Here is a 22,655-nt window from a genome sequence, read left to right on the forward strand (position 1 = left end):
TTTAACCCGTTAACCAAAGCAAACAACTTCACCTGTGATTTGCAAAATTAGACGTCGGACTATCTAATAATAGAGAAATTGTCAAAGAAGAGACGTCCAGAGTAAATTGCCTATGTCATTGGTACGCCATTAATTAGATCGAATGTTTACCCGAAAATACGGTATAGAGGGGGCTGTTAATTAAAGCGGCCAGTGGCTGACGGATTTGCCACCTCGTAAATGAGACAGCCGTACACCGGTACACGATCGTGTAACTGGAACAATGAATTTATGAAAATAATGTTATATTGTCGGAAAATCAAGGAAAATTTACATTGTTTATAATATCGGAATATCAGACACATAAACGAGGGGAGCTAAAAATTAAAAAATGAGAGACTAATGGACAGACAGAAATATGGTACCATGACGTGGGGAGGGTCGAAGAACGCGTACTCGACAGAAATTTGAAGACGCGGCTCAAGATTCTGTGATCAACGAGGCGCCTCTATCGTGTACGCGTGAGAAAATGCTAGAGGCGTTTACGGTGAAATCTCGGCCCGGGAAACGTTTCCGTGAATGACAGGGCCGGCGCGGCGTGCTGCGGGGCGTAAAGCGGCGCACGGACCGATTTCCGACAGGAATCCGCTGTATCGAGACTCGTGAATCATTCCGAGACACGTCGCTGACATTTGATTTGCCAGAGTGCGCCCGTGCGGATCGCTAGAGAAGGAAACTTCCTCGAGACGCGCTACAGACGGCTGGCTGCGCTTGAATCTTTCAGTTCGATTAGAGGAGATCGAGAGCCTCCTTCGTTTCCGCGTGTTCCCTCGGCTGATATGCGAGAGTCCCCTCCGATGCACTTTTTCAGACCTCTATCACGATCATGGAACGCAGGATTACACGACTTCTTTTTGTCAGTGAATCTTTCACCATCGAATTCATCTTACTTTTCCGATTGAAATGACTCCGAACACGATATAATTACGACAGTAATTACCTGTGTAACTAGCTAGTAACAGTTACGGCAGAGGTACACGAATTCATGACTCCGCATGTTACATAAATAATTGTGATCGTAACTATGCCGTGTTTGGTGTCATTTTAATTAGAAAAACGAGAAGAATACGATGGTAAAAAATATGTAAGATTGCCAGAAATGATTGGCAACTATTTAAGTTGGAATCGCATCGCCCGTAAAAATAGCCAGAATAAAATTCCTCGACTCGAAACACAGCGACTTTCAATTGAAGCGGAAGAAACGGTTTGAAGCTTTTCAGGCTTCTCAGTTCCTGACACATCCGGTTTGAAATATCTTTTTATCGCGATGAAAATTTAACGAAACGTCGCGGAGCACCTCCATTCAGAAAGTGAAATTTTCCCGTGGAAAACCGTTTCATTTCGTTCCTCGAGCCACTTTAATGGGAGCACGAATAATTCTCGGGTTTGCAATGAAGCAGAGTAGCGTCATCGTAAATTCTTCATTACACGTCGAGAATTTTATAACTCGATAATGCACAGCTGGCCGAAGGGGAAATGGCGCGGCAGGGGAGGGCTTCCCAGCCAAACAACGCGAGAGATCCGAAGACGATTCCGCAACTTTTTTAATGAAGTTTGCTTTATGAAGTATCATAATGCCCGTTCTGCCAACCATTAATGGCGTTAGACACGAAACGCATTTTAAAACTATTTTAATGAGAAACGAGCGGTCGTCCTCGTTTCAAACTTTCCTTAATCGAGGATAAAAAAAGTAACACGACGAATATAGATTGTACAGTGGCTATAAAGAAGCATTGATGCACATCACAGAAAACGGTTCGAATCCTCCGGGGCGTTCATACTAATTTAGTGTTCTCTGTTTAGTATTAATCGACGAACAGGAGATTAAATTGTTCCGATATTTGAAGTACAGTAGCCCGTAATGTAATCATACAAGCCTTTGGAGCATCCAGGTGTACGCACGTACTATAATCCCACCACCCTGGATTAGCATCTCCTTGAAAGGATTAGCCTCGGGAAAATAAGTAGCATAACTTGGCCGAAGCAGTCAGGTCATACTTCATTATATATTTTTATTAAGCAAGATTTTTAAGCAACTCGGTGGTGCAAGGTGTTCCAAAAAATTTAGTCAGACTACTTCACTGTAAAAGAAATAAATAAAATTTAAAATCAATTGTTTCACCCTGTTCTAAAAATTGAAGGGACTCTGGAACGATCTGTTCTCGATGTTGCAGGTAATCGTCCCAAGATGAAGAATCATTATCGAGCTCATCAGCTCTCGGTATGGCTACGGCTGGTCCCGGAGCTCCACCGCGCCGGAATGGAGGACGTGGATTCGAGACACAACCTGTTCCGTGGGCACTCGGATCCAACGTTGTACGATGGATCGGTGAGACCGGATCCTCTGAGCAGGATCAGCGAGGAGTTCAAACGCAAGAACGTGACCACGGAACCGCCGACTACAACGGACTACAGCGCTGCCACCTGCGCCAGCTACATACAGAGCACGAACCTACAAAACGTGCACAACGCCAGCACAGACACCCTGGCCAGCTTGGACGCAGCTGGGTGCGTAATAAGCAACCTTCCCTTGGTAGCGATGTAATGAAGACAGACGTTTTACCGAGAGAACCGACCTCCTCTTGGCTGGAATCCTTTCCAACCCAGACCGGAACATTGCCGCGTTCCCGGCTGAATTGCGGCTAACTTTGTTAGAGTCGTCGGGAACGATGATAATAGAGCCAGATTCCCCGGAAACTGTTTCGCGTTCTCCATTAGAGCTCAAATTAATAAGTTTCTCATGGCGACGTGCAGCCCCCCCCCCTGCCAGCACAGCTCGTCTCAATTTGAGTTTCTATGCTGCTGGACATCGCTTCCTAGCTCCGATCCCTTCGTTTTTGCTAATTCCTCGCCTCCCCGTGTTTCATTCTATCGTTCTCCGTGGTCCAAGTCGACTTTTGGCAACCTAACAGTTCTGATTTATTTAATCTTTGCTTCCGAGCCTTTTTTGGTTCTTCGGGCGCAAGCATCCCCTAGGTGGAAATTGGTGTCACCTTTCGCTCTGACAACGCGATTATTTGAACAGGTACGCAGCGTACTCGACAGCACTGAGCGTGACGATCGCCATCGGATGCAGCTTGCTGATCCTCAACGTTCTCATTTTCGCGGGGGTTTATTATCAACGGGACAAGACGCGGCTCGAGGTGAAGAGTCTTCAGCAGCAACAGATGTTGAATCAACAGTGCGGCCCACGGGGCTTCACCGAGCTGAAACAACCGCCCCCGCCGCATTCGCATTTCCCCGGGGGTGGTCAGGTTATCGTCGACGTTGAGAACGAGATGTTAAGAAGGTATTGTAGTCAAGGAAACCACACTCATCACCTCGATCATTCGTTCGAGTCGATGAATATTCGCGGTTCAAGGAGTGGCTTGATCTGTGCTCGATCGGTTCACAGTGGAACAAGTCAACGAAAAGGTGGCCACGACTATGGCGTTTCTATTCATTGCAAATTACATCCTCCTTTAGCCTAGACAGCAATCAAGCGATGCCCATCACTGATAGTCGTAGATCAAAGACCAAGTAGATCGTACCATTTTCAAATATAAATGTAGATGGGGTCTGTGTGTTATATTAAGTCACCAGTATACAAAGCGATGAAACTCGGATCGACAACATCAAAGAGAAACGACGAAGAACGTAAAGAGAAGAGTGAATATTGCTCGTGACTTAATAATAACAGTCCATATTCTTTTGTGCATCTTTCCTCCTCGGCAGTCAATGATCGTTGTTCCCTTGTAAATAAACTGTTCATAATCGCGAGACCAAGAACGCCAGTCGTGTATTCTCGATCGACCGTGCCCGCTCCAACAATGGCCACCTTTTCCCCCACCCGACCGCACGACCGTAAATTTATTTAACAAGATGATTGCATTTCGTTCCGAAGTGTTACGGTGCTCGTAACAATCGATCGTGGTTACAGGAACGTTATGAAAGGCCCTCCGAACGATCCCAACACGCTTCTCCAACAGGGCCAGGGAACTCACACGTTGCCTCATCAACATCACTATCAAAAGCAACATCAGCAACAGCATGCCACTCTTCCCCGAGCTTCCGTCATACCGGACATGAGCGCACAAACCCAAGTGAGAGTCTATCGTATTACTCGGCCATCACCGGAGAAACTGTGTTAATCTGGAGCATCCACGTACCACCTCCCTTTATCACCAAATTCATCGGCCTCAGCGTTTCACCTACTTCTCTCTCTCTCTCATATCCTCTTCCAAATCATTTTTTCCGATGTATTACCAACTCTTCGCACTCCGTTTCATTTCAATTTTCTTCTCAACAACTCCCGATCATTTTAAGCGGGGTCATCGACCCTTTGCACTAGACTAGTTCCTCGAGGTGCCGCTAAAAATCACTGTACAGATTGACTTTGGATCGGTGGAGATCTGCTAAAAAAAATGCACCGCAAAGTTGACCTTGACCCTTCTCCCTTTTTCTGTTAAAGAACGACTCTAAAGTTTCTACAGTGTGTCCCAATCAATTTAATTATATTTAATTATCCAGAGTTTGTTTCAGAGTTTACGAATGAGAGCCACTGACGCGTGTGTCAACGGAACTCCAACGCATCGAAAAGTCAAATCGATCGGCCAGCGCTAACAGCATGGTATCACGCTCAGAACGACTTCCGGTTAAAGTAAACGAATCAGTTCGAGGGGAAATGCCCGTCCCATCCCGTTCGTTCGCGGAAGTTAATTCTCATAAGATCTTCATCGCGTTTAAGAAGAGCAGGAGGCGGGGAGTAGGATGGGACGATGAGTTTTCCCAGCGAAATTGAAATCTCCGGTAAAAATGAAAGTCGAAATCCGGCACGGCGCGTCGGTGTCGCGGCACGAAGTTAACGGCCGGTCATTAAAGTTTCGCTTAATGAAGTTCACGTTCGTCTCGAACCCCGTGGCCCCGCGAAAATTTAGTAACGAGATAAAAGGACGATACTGTCCGTAGGTAGAATAATGACCGGCGAAGAATGTCAGACGGTTCGCAGTGTAAATTTCGCCCGGCTAGCCGACCCGGCTTAGAACTTTCGAAAGTTTCTTAATAGGATTATGAATTAAAGTTCCGGGAGGCCTTTCGGTCGTTAACAGAGAACTTTTATAAATCAACGAGCAACGGTAAAATTCTCAGCCCTGTTTCCCCGTCGTCCCGTCCTCCGATCCCGCGCCATCGGAAATAAACTCGCTCGTTTATGGACAGTAAGAATCACGGTGCTGTAGTATTATGATTCCTTCTCTTTTCTTTCTCTTTTTACGATCTCGTCGTTCCGTCGCATAAAAAGTGTCCGCGCGAAGTGCCGCGGGATGCCTTGATCGAGCTTAACAAATTACTAGCAGCCGGAACTGGTTTGCTCGTTAAACATTTAATGGCTTAATATCCGCATCGGTGCCCGTGGTAACGCGAACCAGATACCCTGCTATATATTACGGGAAATATTAAATGGAGCGCCAATTCGCCGAGATTTGCGCGCGTGGACTCGGTGGTTCTCATTCCAATCGTTCCTTTGACTGTGAAAACCAGAAATTTTTAACTTCTTTTATATAATCCCGTAGATTTTGGCGAGAAAATGCCGGAAATGCAAGTCTGAATGTTAGAAATCCACTGGTTCAAAAGTAATAAGTGTTTAAAGTTCAAGGATCTTCACCGTTTCTGACCTGACGTCACGCGTCGTTAACTAGCGCAGCCGCTAGGTGGCACCACAAGCACGTGCTGATGTCGATAACGTAGATTTCCAAGCGTAGTTGCAATTGATAAAAGAGGAAAATGCTCAGAATTACCTTAGGAACCACCCTGTATATGTATTCTGCAAGCTCATTTATCGCACGGAATCGTTCGTCGCACACGCCACGCGACAAAACTGCGAGACATACAGGTTTTCTACTCGAATTTAATCCTTTTGTAGCTCGTATTCTAAAGATTGCAGTATGATTTTCCATCGAAGGTCAATGGAATTTGATTCCGTTTCGCAGCCGTTCGAAACTTCGCGGGACGATCTCATTATCGTCATGAATCTCGACGGCGCGGCGGGCGTACGGCGATCGTGAAAAATATGCAAAGTTTTGCCGCCGTGCCGCGTGAAAACTTGTTCACAATCGTTCTCGTCGATAGAAACTTGCCGAGAGTTCGAGCGATAACCGCGCGGGCATAACATCGAGTACACTCTCGAGTAGCTATTCGATTTCCCGTGCCGTGGTTCCCGGAAACTTTTTATGAGATAAAGTGACAAGAGAAATGATAGGTTTATTGTTTGATCGTAGACGATCGAATCGCCCGCGAATAGCACTTTCCTTTCCGACGTGCCGCATTCCAGAATGTTTTCTGTCGGAGGAAGTTGCCAATGGATTTATGGAGAAATCGCGTAACGCTAGTGATGGGGTTTAGTGGAAATTAATAACATACATAGTGTTACTAGACTCCGTTCAGAATCTTCACGAGTCCGACTCGATGTGGTAGGGATAAGGGGTGAAGAAAAATTTGTAGACAAACTTGAGCTGCAAAAGGATTCATTTAGAAAGCCTGTATGCCCGCTGTCGTTCTTCCCACTGTGCGTGGACAATGGTAGGGTAGTCAGGACAGTTACTACATGTTACTTGTGTGAGTGGGTGGAAAAATACGGAATTCATAACCCTGTACAAACGCTAACGATACTCTCCGCTTGGCTGGACGTCTATCCACTAACTGTGTATAATTTTCAGGGTCCACCAAACGGGTCCATACACCTGACAGTACCAAGAGCACCACCACCCCCTCGAGCAAAAAGTCCTCCCGAAAACCAGCCCCTGCTGCAAAGCGCCACCGTGTCGAGTCGCGTGTCCCAGGCAACAATGAGTGAGATGCGAGTGTGATGCTTGGACCCCCCTCCGAAGCCAGTCGTCCCGGACGTTCTGACGGCATCGACATTGCTATAAGTGTCTCGGCCGTACGCCGTTCGAGATCGAACCGGAGGATTCTCGATTAGTCCATAATGGAGGAGGAGACAACGTCTTCGAAGATCGAGATCACCTGGCGAGATCCCGAGATCACGGCGAACAGGACTGGCGGCTGGCACGGATTCGTCGCGTCGCCCTCAAGCTACCATCAGGTGACGACGAGCCAGCGACTGACGGAGGGGGGTTGACAGTGTTTCGGCTAAACGCCGAGGAACACGATTATCGGGGGTGGAAGAAGCAGAAAGAAAAGGAGGCAGAAGATGGAACAAGTGGTATCCGTCGATGAGGCGTCATCGTGGGATGAGAGATCATCAGACCATGGACGTTGGGGGACGAAAGAGGAACAGACTTTTTCAGAGCGACCAATTAGGGCTCCGTGTTCCCCGATCACTCGGGAACGATTATTATCGTTCTTGCGCGTCCTCGAGAGAATCCAGACGGAGAACGTCTGACGAACATTTCGCGAGAAGTTTAGGGTACCTCTATTCGAGAGAGGACGTTAAGAAGATGCGTCGACCGATACCGTGGAATACACTGCTGTGCAAAAGAGAGAAACACCCGGCCATATTTAATAGAAAAGCGTAAAAAATCGAATAAGAACACAGTAAGTTTTGAAAAAGGATTCCGCTGTTGAATTGAATAGTTCTTAGAATATATATGTGTTATTGCGGATTATCTAATACTTTAAATGCAACAAATCAATCATTGTACAATACAATTTCTACTGGATATTGTTTGTCTTTGTATCTTATAATTATACCGAGTGCTTCTTTCTTTTGCACAGTAGTATATATCATCGAAGATTTACGGGAATATTCCTGGTTCATTTGAACGATACCACGGCGCAGCTTCTTTCTTACACGATCGGTCGAACTTCAATCAAAAGAAACACAAAATTCTTACGATACCAGAATCAAACGCAGTACATTCAGCTAGCTAGTCGATAATAATGAATTTTAGGTGTTACGTGGGAGAGAGAGAAAGGGATAGAGAGACAGAAGAAGAGAGAAAGTGTGGGAGTGAGTGAGAGAGAGAGAGGGAGAGAGAGAAAGAGACACGCTCAAGATAACTGACGAATCGGTCTTGCAGACCCGTGTATAAAAAAAACAAACGCTATTCACTACGATGTTAGATGTTCCTTGTACATAAAGTGAAATTTATACCGTAAGAAACGCCAAAAAAAGAACAACACGTTTGCTACTTTCTAAGAGGACCTGTACCCGTGTCGCGTACCGTTTAGTCGTCCGTTCTTCCCCTTTCTTTCCTCCGGTTGACTGTGGAATGTTACGCGGTGTGGCACGATAGATCGACGCCTGGATCCTGGATCCGAGGGTTGCCCGTCGACGATTCGAACATTCATTATATCCATTTCACTTTAGTGACTTTAATAATAAGGGAAATGTTGTAATACTTTTTGGATCCACTGTATCCACGTCAAACAAAATTAAAAAATGGTTGAAAAGTTCAATTGGAAATGCAAATGAAATCTGCGTGTTTCTGACCAATCGAAAATTTTGATCGTCGACGAGCAACAGAATTTATTCTCATGGTTATTCAGCCTGTATTGCCACTGAAACTGTATGATCTTTAGTATGCAATGCTGCAATGTATCATCGACCTTTTACACTTTTCAACCAGGATACACAACGATTCGAATTCGGCCATTACAATCCTGTGCATCTCGATGAAGACCGATTGAATTGGAAAGCAATCGGCGCGATATAATTTGTAAAAACCAATGACCAATTACAATTTAAATTACATACACTAATACACTAGAACGTGATCGAAGAACTGCTAGTGTAACGAATCGTACTGTCATGAAATCGTTATTGTGAGTCAGCCTACATTAAGGAAGCGATTCGAATTTTTTGATATTGTTTAATATTAATTTGGAAATGCTCGGCTATGGACTTCGCCCAGAACTGTTAAGTGTGTGTGCGTGCGCGTGTGTGTGTAAGAGAGAAAATGATTGTGCACCGCGTAATCAAGGATCGTAAGAGTCCACGCTGCTCTTCGGCGATGTGAAAGTGTCGGCGAGAGACGAGACCCGTCATCTAGTATCGGATTCAAAGGTGTGCGCGTGACTTTTTGTAAAAATATACGTATACATATAGGTGTAACATAAAGACTACCGTAAATCCGTTATTATGCGTAACACACTGCCAGGAGACTCGTAAAATTCACGAAAAGAGCAGTGCAGGAATGTAAAACTCCAATCGATTCGAATGAGAGACGCTGTCCCACGGTTTTATTCGGTCCTTTGGAGCATCGTATTATAATACAAAAGGTCCCTGAGTTACTGTTCGACATAGGGAATTTCTGTTCGCAATGTTACTTAGACTGTCAGGAGCGGGTGATCGCCCGAATTCTTCTTAAGAATCAACTTATTATTACTTAATCGAGTGTTCACAATTCTGTAGAGATGTTTAGCATACTTGAAAACAGAATACGCTTCAAAGGATTCTTCGGTGAACGAAGTTTAGCGCGTTCACTGTTGTGGAACGGTTCGAGATCAAAAAGTCATTTGCAACGTAATCAAAAGGCGTCACGATCAAAATTCTATCGAAAATCATTTTATTAAAACAAAGCTAATCAAACGAGGAAGCGGCGCTCCAAGTCGACAGCAGTGGGCGCGTTAAGAAAAGTTCTCATGATCGAACCTGACAGAATCGTGAGAACAGAGCTTAAAGGGGGAGAAGGGCACCGTGTATTAGCGAAGAAACCCACCAGAAAAAGAATTGGAGAAATCACTGTTTTTGTACATACATTAAGGGACGGAAAACGGAAAACTAAAAGAAACACACGTTCTGTGTATTCCCGTCGAGACTTCAGCGATCGTATCCGACATTGACAAGAACAAGTCAAGGACAAGGAATGAAATCTTTTCCTTCTTCTTCTTCTTCTACTTCTACTTCTACTTCTTCATTTTTTTGTCAAAGAAACTCGCGTGAGAACGCCGAATTTCGCGAGAGAGGGTTACATAAATAAATATCATGAAGTACGGACAATCCGAATACAATTAAAGACTAAAAAGAGAAATGCGAGTAATAATAGACGTAATTAAGGGGAACGAACAGTCGGTAAACAGGATGAGGTTGATAAGCAAAAAAAAAACCAACTGAACCGGTTGAGCGGATGTTTAAACAAAAATTTAAATAACGTATATTACATATACATATTATGGATTGTAATGAATTTATTATGACGAATATTATTATATTTATGTGACTTTTCGCTGCCTCGCGCTCCACTGGAAGGATACCTTACGCCCATTTTTCAGCCGAGTGCGAGACTGCCTGTTACGTTTAACGTTTCTGTTATAAAATTGTAAATATATAACAAAATACATGGAGATATTAATTGTACGTGTTAAATATTTTTCCTGGATGTCTCTCCCAATCATACTTTTCATTCGCAAATCAAACTGCCTGCTTGAACAAAGTGCGCCATGACACTATGACATGTTTCCGATAATCGAAAGCATCAAGTAGTATCGATCTTGATCGAGTCATGGATACTTTTTCCCTCGGAATCTGTAACAGAAAGAAGAAATTGATTAATATCAATTCACAAACAGTCAGAAACTAAATTTGAATTAATAATAAATAAATAATTCAATTTTAATAGAAAATCAATATTAATTTTAACGGAAATTAAATAAATTTGTTTTCTATCGCATGACACGATTTCGAATACAAATGATTGTCGACACAAGAGTAAATTTTCGCGAGAAGGCAACAAATAACTCGCTTGAACACAGAATTAATTTTAAAAAATTGCGGTAAATAATCTTGATTTCTCGTATGAAGCTACACGGAAACGATACACACCATTTAACGGTCCCTGTGTTGCGTCGTATATTTTCTGCGTCTCGGTCACGAGAGACGCAGATGACAAGTTCAGGAGGGTGGCTCGGAGAAAACGTAATATACGTGCGTTCACTTTGACTTTCCTAATTCTATTGAACCCGCGGTCACCCGCGGTCCTTGCGAACAAGTGTCACCGACATGAAGTATGGTCACGGTTGATTGACGACTATCACCGAAGATTGACGACTGTTGCCGATGATCGGCGGTTACCCCCGAATTGGGATCGGCACGGTCGAAAACAAACTACATATGTATACAACCGTTAATAAACTCAATAACTATGCGCAATAAAAAAGGACGGTTCAAGTACCTAAATGCTATTTAGTTTAATGAGAGGTACTGTAAAATCACGATATAGTAAAAAAACACGGTATAATTTCAACTGTATTTAGCAGCAAGTTTTCGGCCGCGCGGTCCGTGTTTACATGCGCTGTCCTTTTCTACGTTCAACACGGTCGACGCGTCGACGCTGTCACAAAAAAAACATGTCCCCTCACTACCTACAAATATTACATTTATAAACCAAGGCAAAAATGAAGGTCTAAATATGTCTTCGTTAGATTCTGAGAAAACAGCTTGTAACACTTTATTTGGTACACCCTTGTAAATTGCTTCATAAAATGGATTCATGAAAATATTTTTAACAACGACAACTCGGCAAGCTAATATAAGCGTGGTAAAAAAGGCTCGAAAGGGTATCTCGTCAATGAAGAGAGGACAACAGACTTGAACCAGATGTCGGTAATTCAGAACCGTAGACAGAAAAATGCTTTGCATGCAGACTGGACCAGACAGAAAGGCCCATAAGATGATAAATATTTATATATTCATAAATATATTTATAAATAATAATAATGTAAATAACATATTTCTAAAATTCACAATCGGTAAAATCACTCTGTACCTTATCACACAGAATATTTGATATATTCACCGTAAGAGGGCTTAGGTTTCCTGTTTCTTTTAGTTCGTGATACACATCCGGTACGTCTTACGGTGTCAGAGTCTCGCATTTATTGTTTAAAATATGTTAAATTAATTGAACCAATATAATAATAATAGTCTTAGGGTATCGATCATTGTTCCGTAATATCACGTAAATATTTTCAACAGAGAATTTCCCGTATTTTTCATTGATCCGAATGGATTACGGGAGCCTGTGTTTCACACGGCTTTCGCAGCATAACAACAAGAACGTGTATTCTATTAAAAAAATTTCTGAAACGAAAACATTTTACGTTTCGCGTAAATGAACAACAGATACTGTACAATAGTCGTTGCAGTATTTATGTCAAAGTGGTGCTTCGTTTTGTTTTCTGTTGCAATCTGATTATTTTGACATAACCAAAAAACTTTGTCAACTCTTGAATTAGTTCGATAACTTTATCTATAAATGTCTTGAGTTCATTCTAATTACTGTGCCTTTAGAATGTCCAAAATCCATATATGAAAAGGTATGTAGCTAAAAACTAATTTCTTTTTCTTCTTTTTCTTTAGAAATGGCAGACACACCTGCTGAGCCAAAGGCTAAAACAAAAACGACGAAGAAGCCGAAGGAGAATCCAGTAGAACCTCCTCCATTGAAGAAGAGGCCCTTTAAAAGGCATGGACGTCTTTATGCGAAAGCCATTTTCACAGGCTATAAGCGAGGTCTTCGTAATCAACATGAACACACAGCACTCCTTAAAGTCGACGGAGCAAAAGGCATACGTGACTCAGATTATTACGTAGGAAAACGATGTGTTTATGTATATAAGGTAATTCACATAACATTTACAGCAATTCACATCTTTTAGATTCCATAATCAATAACTACATGTTTCTCAATTGTTTCTCTATTACAGGCAAAGAATAAGACGCCTGTTCCTGGCAAGAAAGGCAGGAAAACGAAAGTTAGGGCTATTTGGGGAAAGGTAACTCGACCTCATGGTACCAGTGGTTCGGTACGTGCTAAATTTAAGAGAAATCTGCCAGCGAAAGCTATGGGTCACCGTATCAGAATTGTAAGTTGTTGGACAAGCTTAATTTACAAAGACTTAAACTTACAAAGACGAATCGTACAATATCTAAACGTAATAACTATTTCTTTTTGTTACAGATGCTGTATCCCAGTCGGATATAAATATTTCTTGTATAAAATAAGCAAATAAAAACCATCTCGGTTCTAAATAAAATCTTTTTTCTTTTCATCCGACTCATATTTTGCACGTACCACTTCTTCGTTTTTATATATTTTTATTGGCGCTTCTCAATCCCTAATAACCTCAAACTTTCTCGGTCAAACATAACCTGAAATGCATTCGTATTCATTGAAATAAACATTGTCGTTCGCGTAGATTGCATAGATGTGTCTAAAAATACTTGATTTCAATATGAAAACAACCTACAAAAGCGATCGAAATAATTAAATTTTTAATATCGATTCTCCAGATTTGGGAGGAAGCCATTTTCTCCGGAACCTGTACATACAGTGTACAGAGTGTACTCACACACTCGAATTTGTATCAGTGTTGAAATGTGCGTAGCATCAAGCCGTTATCATACGTTTTCGTACGTATTTAGAAGCTGTATAGTGACTAAAAGTTTCCTACGATAGAATCAAATATTGAGGGACGTTTGCAGTTTCTCTTTTACAGGAGAAAAAAAGACATTTTTCTCCTGGAGCTGACATGATGTCGCATCAGCTTATTTCGACGAACTAAAAGGAAACCGAACAAGAATGATGTTTTGCTGTCTAAGAAATTGTTTTGACGGTCTTGGTTTCGCCGAGGCCCAAACATCAAAGGAACATCCGAATCCTATAGCTTTAGATACATCTCACATGGGTAATTTTAATGTTTAAATGGTCGAATTAACATTTCACAGTGTTTCGAAATAGTAGCTTTATATTTCCATAAGATATCTGTTTCGGCAAATGCTATGTTACTTTTCCACTCGGTTCTAACGTATTGTTTGAAAACGCAATCTTTCTTTTACCTATAACCTGTGTAAATAAACATTTGATGAAACTCGTACAGGACATGAAGTTGTAATAGTAAAAGATGGTCTAAGAGTGTGCGGTTGTGGTGGTGCCTTAACAAATGCTCCCCTTGTTCAAAGTAAAAGCTATTTCGAAGTTAAGATACAACAGAGTGGTATATGGGCGGTTGGACTGGCTACAAAATCAACGGATCTTAATATTGCCTCTGGAGGAAATGATTCAGAAAGTTGGGCTCTGAATTCCGATGGCATTATCAGGCATAATCAACAAGAGATACATAAAATTCAGACGCTAGTTCAAGAAGGAGATATTATAGTAAGTAAAACATTCCAATAAGGATAACTTCGCTTACTAATAACTTTTTAATTGTCAGGGAATATCTTACGACCATATAGAACTTAATTTCTACATTAATGGAAAGCCTATGGAAACTCCGATAATAGGGATAAAAGGAACCGTGTATCCAGTACTTTATGGTAACACATCATAAATTAAATAATTTCTGGTTTGATGATACTTGGATACATAAGGATAATCTTTCTTTGCAGTGGATGATGGGGCCATTTTAGATCTAATTGTGGACAACTTTTTCCATCAATCGCCTGCAGGTTTCGAAAAGATTATGTTAGAGCAATCGTTGCTTTAGCGAAATGAACTACATCAAAACATCAAAATGTTATATGTCCATCCTACAATAATGCAACAGCAGAGAACAAAGTGGGAAACTATTCTAATCTTAACAGAAAGTCTTAAGATTCTACAAAGAACAAATTCTTTTAATAATAATGTATAAATATATTTAATTAGCAATTGCAAAATAAACATCTTAATTTATATCTTATTTTTTTTTCTCAAATAATACCTTCAGTATAATATTAATTCTCTGACTTATAACTAGGGCCCCGGTGCTTCCTTGAATTTTATATTTATAAAAATAACCGAATACTTCTCTTTGTATAATTATTTAATAATCAAATAACATAATCTTAAATATGTGTGTACAACTTACATATAATATATATTTTTTTATGTACTTATATATGTCTGTATAAGATTGTATATAATATTGTATACACAACAATTTATTGTTCCTTAAAGAATTAATGGTATGGTATGTACACTGGTTTACATAAGGTACCAATGGCTTAGGCCTATATATTGCTTTATTAGGCTACTGTCATGGCTTTTTTCTTTTATATAACTTAATCCTGTGCTAAGTGCTTTATATTGTACACATTTAAGCTAATCACTCGTTCACCCTAAACCAATGAGTATGTGCACATTTTTACAATGTTGGTAAAAACAAACGCTCTAATAAATTGTACCATTGTTCACAATGGTCGCAAGCATTCTCTCGCATACGTAACCCATTAAACACACCAACACACGCAGAATAAAAAAATGGCAGAGAAACATAGCAGTTATTAAAACCTAAAGACATTGTTAAAATAGTAGACGATATTTCTAATTGTGTTGCATCTATGTATTTCAAAATACTGCACACCCTGTGTGATTTAGTTCCATTATTTCTGAGTAAATTACGAGAATGTCGATGCATCGTAGAGATAGATACGCGAAAATAGCATTATATTATTAAAAGTATGCATCTGTGCATTAATTTCCCCGAAAATCATTCACGTTCGGTCCAAGTAGATACTCCTAATTATTGTAATTATTGTACCTATACGTTTTATATGGAAACATGCGTGAACACAGTTTTCCATTTAAATTGCAATTATAACAATCGCTTTATTTAAGAACATATAAAAGGTTTCTTTTTTTTTTCTTTACAATTGCTTGTGACAAGCTCTCTGCACCTTTGTTAACACTTATTAAATCTTTGGTCCTTAACATTATTTTTAAATGATCATTATCGCTAATTTTACATGCTTAATATTATATATACGCTAACAAATAGATTGTTCACAAGTTGTTGATCTGTACACGATAGCAGTTTTAAGTTAATTTTTAAACAAACCATATGCATATTGAAAACAAAGTATGTCGACACCCTTCATTAATTTTGTAAAATGTCAGTAAATGTTGGTCACAATCACTATCTAGAAATCAACAACCAAACTGTTTAACATAGGCCATGATAAGCTGTAGTTTATGAACTCTCAGCTAAAAAACATTTATATATATTTTTTCTTTTCATTCTAACACAAATAGTTTGTTATGGCAAATATATATTAAAAAAAAACAGATAAATTTCTTCTATATGATTCATGGCACGCATTTGTAATACAAATTAAAATATGAACATGATAATCATATAAAAGACCAATAGAATATTAAAGAGAGCATTTGCAATTCTGTCTTGCGATAATTTAATACTAACTAAGTTAGATATATATAGCATATATAGGATATATTACATTTATCTCATGACTGGATGATATGAAATATGTATAATGGTAACCCATAAAGTCTTATTGCACATGCAATTCTAATGCATTAAACAACTATACATATAATGTTTTTAATTAACTTAATGTAATCTTTTCTCATGTAATGTAGCAATTGTAGGTTCATGAATTTTAAAACGAAAATTACAAAAATTGTTCTAATACCTCTGTATGAAAGAATTACTGAAGATTCGATAATTTTAATGTACACATGTATGGACTTAAGTAGGATGACCACAAACAGTTACATTTTTAAATAATTAGCATCTAATCTTGGACACATTTTTGTGTCCAACACATTCATTCGAACATTCACATGAACGTTTTATTATTTAAACTGTACAGATTGCTTTTTATTAAACCTAATACCACTTTGTTTAAATAACACTGCAAATAATTCTATTAAAAAATATATATACTTTTAGATATATTTACAAAATTAATTTGTAACATTTATCCTTCCATTGAAAATTGCTATAAATAGTGTTCAGTTTATTATCTCCGTAATGTGCCAGTTAGGAATACAGAACTGTGATCGTTCAGGGGTTCTCAACCACATTGACATTCATAGAATCGACAAGTTTTCTCAGTATTATTTTAAGTTTAAAGGGGGCAACGGAAAATGAATTTCTTACTTATTATCATTTCTCAGCAATCTAGAAATTAGTTCTCAAAGTGGAGATTCTTTTTTTAAAAAGAGAATAACAAAATTACTAGATATAATATAATAAAAATAAAAAATCCAATTTGTTTTATTCATTAAAAAAATAAATTTATCTAATTTTATACTTTAACTTTTATTTATAATGCACATTCGTAATCTCGGTTCTAAGAATATAGAGAAATATCGCGGTCGAAATAATATTATAGCGAATGTAGTTGCGCATTTTTCAAATAATGAAATAAATACTTGAAAGACAATACTTACTCTCTGAATTGTTTTCTTTTTCATGACATATATAAAAGAATGTGACCACAAAGTATTGTTGCATATCAAATAAAAATACAAATAAACTTGGAGCTTAAATGTAGTATTATAAGCAAAGAGTTGCATCAAATGGAAGAACTTCGTATAGAAAGTTTCTGAACATTATTATAAAAATCATGAAAAATTTGTGTCATTCCTTCACATATATACTTTTCATATATAGCTATTCAAAGAGGATTACATCAAGATCCTCTGAGCTCTCTTTGGTCTTATCCAAGTTAATTTCTATAACACTTTTGGTAAGTTACATGCAGCCGTCTGCACACGATAATTCTATGTACAACATATTCTTTCAAGGATGATTCCCTGAGATGCTCAGATTCAGAGCAACCTTATTCGCTTAGCTATGAATGCAAAGCATCGATAGTATCTATTTTTCACATACTTACATATCATTCAATATCCGTAGTATCTTCGATGACAGAATCCCAATTGAATTCTGTTGCACTCTGTCTAGAAGGTAGCTCGCCAAGATGTTGAAATCGTTGTACAAAATATGGATCGCGATCTCTAAGCCTTTTAAATCTTTGAAATGCAAGATTCTTCGCAAAATCATAAAGTTCTAGATCCAGTCTGTTAAGCCTACGCACAGCATCCAATTGCTCTGGAGTGAGGGTTGCCATGGTAGCAGCGCTTAACGTCGCATTGTGTTGTTCAAACGCAACAGCAAACCTCATTCCGAATGTCTCTTCAAAAGAATACTGTCCCACCTAGTCAATATTAAACAATCAAATTCATATAATACAATTGATATTATTATAGAATAGCAAAATATATTCACTATGTGCAAATATGTTCGTTAGTAAACATAATTTCGAATACAATATTCTATACAACAAGACAAGATCATGCCCATTCAGAAACAATTTCTTATGGATACATATTTCATAAAATATAAGAAACATATTAAATCAATTAATTAAACAAAAAACAATAAACATCGTTAATTTGTTCCTTGGACAGTCTAATAAAATGATGAGGTGCAGTAAAAAATGTTCGAATTATACTCGCGATAAACTGTCCATGGATTAAGTGAAATTTCATGCCACAATTAGATTATGTAGTTTGTATTTTACAATCATGGTTATAGATTAAATATTAATCAAAGTAGAATGTGTTTAGTGTTGATGAAATAATATAATATCAAGGCAGTTTATGTGTTACTCGAACGTTCAAAGAAGCGGGATGTTTACAGGACACTCATCGTCCGCGTATGGTGGGTAAGACAAATATTTACACCAAGAGCTACTTGCTAACAGATGATTTTCTAGTGTATTGTAATGTTTATACAGCCGGCGGTAAGCGTGTTCAAAAATAAGGTCGAGTGTGCGAAGAATGTAGAACGTCGAAAAAATATGAAAGAATATTCGTAACAAACTATTTTTAATTTATTAGTGAATGGAAATCTTTTCTAAAAAAACAATGAAAAATCATTGCATTGATAAAAGGCAATGGAAAGACATGCGAACATGTTAGTTCAAAACATTACCAAAAAAATTAGTTCTTACTTTTTGGAATTCAGTCAACATGAAGAAAGGCATGAATTGCAAATTGTGTTTAGCGCTAGCCAACATGAGCCGATCTCTCTCCAAGCTGCTGAGTGTAGAATTGTAACAACCAACAATTGATAGATCAGCCAACATTCTGGTCTGGCGGTTGCTTGCCAAATTATATGGACACGCCATAAACTACATAAACAACATAGTTTGTCAAAATGATTTATATTTATGCTATTATAAAAAAAAAATATGTTTCTATTTTCAAATACACAAAATTCATTGTACTCCATTTGAATTCAAGTTTTCTGTTTCAACAAAGCAACTGTTGTTCTGATGAATAGTTGCATCTATAAATGGAGTAGGAGAAAAGGAAGTTTCGAGATAAGGGAAAATGCTTATCTTAATGTGTTTCTAAACGTGGAAGCATTTTAGATAATTTACATGATACTGTACTCACGAAAAAAGAGTCTGTTCTGATTTTATGAACATACTAAATCTCAATAATATCTTTCAATTACTAAACGATGTTCAAAGTTGCAAGATAGCGTTACCTGTTCCAGAGAGACTCCTTGCCAATTGGATCCAGGGTAACATTGTGGTATGTTCGCCTGGCTTCCTCCACACCAATGACGTGCACCTCTCCAAGTCGCACCTCTCTGCACGTGTCTGAACTCGGACAGATAACGTGCGACAGGGTCTCTTATAATAGTTATATAAAAGTATCTACGCTTCTTTTCCTCCCCTTCAATTTTATTTAATTCGGTATCTACACAGCTGGTCAATTCTGTCCAATCTGCGTGCAGACCACATTTCCAGCCAGTGGAGTACCGTGAGAAGAGCCAATTTTCATTACGATTCGGACGGAAACAAAAACAACGTTTGCGTTTTCTTTGACAAGAACATGGTCTCTGCAGGTCCAAGTCTCTGACTAAATGTTTTCCGAACAAAGTTCCCCCTGAAAACAAGAAAATATGTGTGTGCTATGCATGAAAAACCTTTTACACAATAATTTTTTACTACAAGGTTTTTATCAATATCACGTTTTCTAGATGTCTGTAATCTGTATGTAAATTCCAGATAATTACTAGTGTGGCAGCTAATGTGTTAGACAAGTTTTTATAAAGTTCTGTCTACTATTCATATGCATCTTTATGAAGAAAAGATTATAAGAAGCTTGTACATTAGAAAATCAGAAGGAAACAGGCACATGCATGCATAGCATATTAAACAAGACAACATCCCTGAATTGTTCTTTGTCCTCCTAACATAGGGTCTACAGGTCTCACAGTGCCTGATGAATAATGCAAAGATTCAGTTGTACAATGGTCAGAAAGTGTGTTATATTGTTTTTATTAAGCTATAGCATCTGATATTTGCTCAAAGAAATCTATTGTATATTCAAAATAAAATAAAAGCATAGACATTTACTGGCTGTTTAGCCTACATATCTCAACATTGACCTAATTCATGAATTACAAAAGCGATGAAAATAATTATAAATAATATTCTGCGACATTTACACTATTACAAAACATTTTATATATAATTCATTTTAGTTAAATAACTCGGATTGGATTTTTTATCAAAATTTGATTTATTAGATTGTTCCGTTATGAAAGGGTTAAATAACAAATAGTAAAGAAAGATTAAGATCGTGTTGTTTACTCGACGGTTGTATAGATATGTCTACAGCGATCTAAAAGGGGATATCATTTTTCTATGAAATCGTTGACGAGATTGTCGAATATTTTATTGGTTACATAAAAGTTTTTGTTTAAATAATAAATACTGTCCGTCGCTGTTTAACGAAGAATGTTACTTACCAGTCTTCTGAATATGTAGAAAAACAATGACATCGTGTGCATTGATATCAAACTGGAAGGTTTCGTTCGTAAACACATCGTCGTAACCAAGGCTTCCTTGGATGCTTTGCAATCTAAAAGCAGGATGCACCGACAGCAGGCCATTTTTGTCGAATTCGATGGAGACGGAAGACAGACCGGAGCCAGGGCCAGCGGACAGACTCTCGGATAGTCTTACGGATTCCTTGATCTCACGATTTGTCAGTGCGCACACATGATCCGGGCAGAAATACCCGAGATAAATGATGCTAGTCAGCGCGAGGAACAAACATATCCCTACAACGCTACGCAACCGAGTCCTCCGTGTTCGTGACTCCATCGTCGCGGTCCTCTCGCATAAATCGTCCTGTACAAGGACCGAGAGTTCGCTAACGACTTCTTCGTTTAACCGTCTGCCCATTATTGTGCCCCATCTTTCTTTTCACCACTGGACGCACCGTGCACCGTTCGCCGACACGGCCTGACCAAAACTACGCTGCCCGCAGATGTCGGCCATGACAGATACTTCGGGTCCCCACACTCCCCACCATCCTCATCGTTCCTCGGTACGGTTCTCTTTACCGACATTGCCTGTTATTTCTGTTCACGATTATAAAAAAAGAAAAATAGAGCAGAACAACATCGGAGACGTTTTTTCAACATTTCATTTTACATGTTAATCCATTCAAGCATTTTTCCGTATTTAGATTTATGCGATCAAAACGCAGTTTTTGTATGCACACTTTTTGTGGAACCAGCTGGTGGAACAAAATTAATTAATTTACATACTAAAACAAAGACTGGATTCTAGTTTATAGACTACTTATTTCGAGCTGAGCAATGGTGAAGTTACTCGATAACAGTCGAAGGAATACTTTTTGGTAAGCTCATAGCCTCGCACGTAAGTCAAATGAATAAATGCTATCAAAACGCAATTTTACTATGCATATTTTTTTGTGAAACAGAATACATAAATTAGAATAATGCAAAAGACGTAGATAATATAATTTTCATATATACTATTCATTTATATACTGTTATTATTATTTCGAGCTGAGCAACGGTAAAGCTTCTCGACAACGTTTGAAGGAATACTTTCATCTGGTACGCTCACAATCAGCTTCACACGTTAGTCAAATGAATAAGTGCTGAGACAGTGATGTAATATTAAGTAATTTTAACATACTATATACTATATATATTTGGCTAAAGAGGTTGATTGGGTAGCAGTGTTTACAACGACTGACCGGACTGACTGACAGACAGAGTGATAGCGTTCTGTTCTATGAATATCTACGAGTATCTGATAGTACGGTCAGTACGAGTACGCGGTATGAGTTGGGACCTCTTACGCATGTATTCATTCATGTATATATATATATATATATACCCCGACGGCACACCGGCTCGGTTTCAGCCTGGCCCCTGTGCACAAAAGGGCGCGTTTTCCGCCTGCCGAGGGCTCGAGCCCAGGGCCTGCCGGCCGGGCTAGGATTCAGCCGATTTGCAAGATTGCAAGGGTGCGGGATTCGCGTTCTCATTGCGTGATAATACAAACACGGGTTTTTTCAGTAGTCAAAAACGCCAAATAAAGGTCAATCTAGGCAGCAATCGCCCTCAAAGGTCTTATTTATTAACTTATTATACTTTTGTCGGTAACAAGGGAGACTGCTACGCATTTGCAAAGTACTGCCACATTGATGCGACCCGCCCTGTGTCGCGCATGCGCGAGAAAAGTTGGGCCCAATCGAAGCACTGATTGGCCACATTAGTGTGATACCGTGCTGCCCTCTCAAAAACAGGCTGAATCCCAGCCCGGCCGTCAGGCTCTGGGCTCGAGCCCCCGGCAGGTGAAAATCGCGCCCTTTTGTGCACAGGGGCCAGGCTAAATCGTCCTGATTTGGTCTCAACGCTGAGCCAAGCATTGCGTTAGCCCGTAACGTGTCGGGCTGGGGCTCGGCTAGCTGGGTCCGGCGGTGGGCTCGGGCAGACTGTGCTGTCGGGGTATATATATATGTATAGTTCAATGATTTTTTTAAAATTCGTTATCAGCAACCCCAAAACCGTTACTTACAAATTTTCGAAAATCTACGACAAAAACT

General features: G+C 39.3%; 4 protein-coding genes across 9 annotated transcripts in view; 3 read left to right on the plus strand and 1 right to left on the minus strand.

Moving 5' to 3' along the window:
* The window catches only part of Nlg-4 (neuroligin 4), a 511,553-nt gene extending 501,220 nt beyond the window's left edge, over positions 1-10,333 (plus strand). For 2 of the 3 annotated variants that reach the window (XM_076431568.1, XM_076431569.1), the window contains exons 11-14: positions 2,214-2,547; positions 3,065-3,328; positions 3,959-4,121; positions 6,732-10,333. In XM_076431568.1, the coding sequence (XP_076287683.1) occupies positions 2,214-2,547; positions 3,065-3,328; positions 3,959-4,121; positions 6,732-6,881 (911 nt within the window). In that variant the 3' untranslated portion in view covers positions 6,882-10,333. The remainder of the gene's footprint in view (positions 1-2,213; positions 2,548-3,064; positions 3,329-3,958; positions 4,122-6,731) is intronic. The other variant, XM_076431570.1, reaches the window with a different exon arrangement.
* Positions 10,334-11,770: 1,437 nt separating this feature from the next.
* On the plus strand, positions 11,771-13,011 carry Rpl35a (ribosomal protein L35A). Of its 3 annotated transcripts, none has more exons than XM_076431584.1 (4): positions 11,771-11,821; positions 12,335-12,594; positions 12,682-12,840; positions 12,936-13,011. In XM_076431584.1, exons 2-4 carry the CDS (start codon positions 12,337-12,339, stop codon positions 12,957-12,959), a joined length of 441 nt encoding a protein of 146 aa, XP_076287699.1. In that variant the 5' UTR covers positions 11,771-11,821; positions 12,335-12,336; the 3' UTR covers positions 12,960-13,011. The 3 variants fall into 3 exon arrangements, with proteins under 3 accessions (XP_076287699.1, XP_076287701.1, XP_076287700.1); XM_076431586.1 differs by lacking the exon at positions 11,771-11,821 and adding an exon at positions 11,882-11,906; XM_076431585.1 differs by lacking the exon at positions 11,771-11,821 and adding an exon at positions 11,909-11,933.
* Positions 13,012-13,302: 291 nt separating this feature from the next.
* Positions 13,303-14,651, plus strand: LOC143212619 (SPRY domain-containing protein 7). The gene is made up of 4 exons (XM_076431581.1): positions 13,303-13,662; positions 13,855-14,132; positions 14,191-14,293; positions 14,366-14,651. The coding sequence occupies exons 1-4, from the start codon at positions 13,557-13,559 to the stop codon at positions 14,461-14,463; spliced, it is 585 nt and encodes a 194-aa protein (XP_076287696.1). The 5' UTR covers positions 13,303-13,556; the 3' UTR covers positions 14,464-14,651.
* Positions 14,652-14,763: 112 nt separating this feature from the next.
* On the minus strand, positions 14,764-21,646 carry Hs6st (heparan sulfate 6-O-sulfotransferase). 2 transcript variants are annotated; one of them, XM_076431573.1, is made up of 4 exons: positions 20,536-21,621; positions 19,264-19,667; positions 18,722-18,901; positions 14,764-17,923 (listed from the first exon to the last, which is right to left on the minus strand). In XM_076431573.1, exons 1-4 carry the CDS (start codon positions 20,972-20,974, stop codon positions 17,606-17,608), a joined length of 1,341 nt encoding a protein of 446 aa, XP_076287688.1. In that variant the 5' UTR covers positions 20,975-21,621; the 3' UTR covers positions 14,764-17,605. The 2 variants fall into 2 exon arrangements, with proteins under 2 accessions (XP_076287688.1, XP_076287689.1); XM_076431574.1 differs by lacking the exon at positions 18,722-18,901 and having other exon boundaries at positions 20,536-21,646.
* Between the last annotated feature and the right edge of the window lie 1,009 nt (positions 21,647-22,655).

Source organism: Lasioglossum baleicum, chromosome 10 (genome assembly GCF_051020765.1).
Source record: "Lasioglossum baleicum chromosome 10, iyLasBale1, whole genome shotgun sequence".
NCBI lineage: Eukaryota > Metazoa > Arthropoda > Insecta > Hymenoptera > Halictidae > Lasioglossum > Lasioglossum baleicum.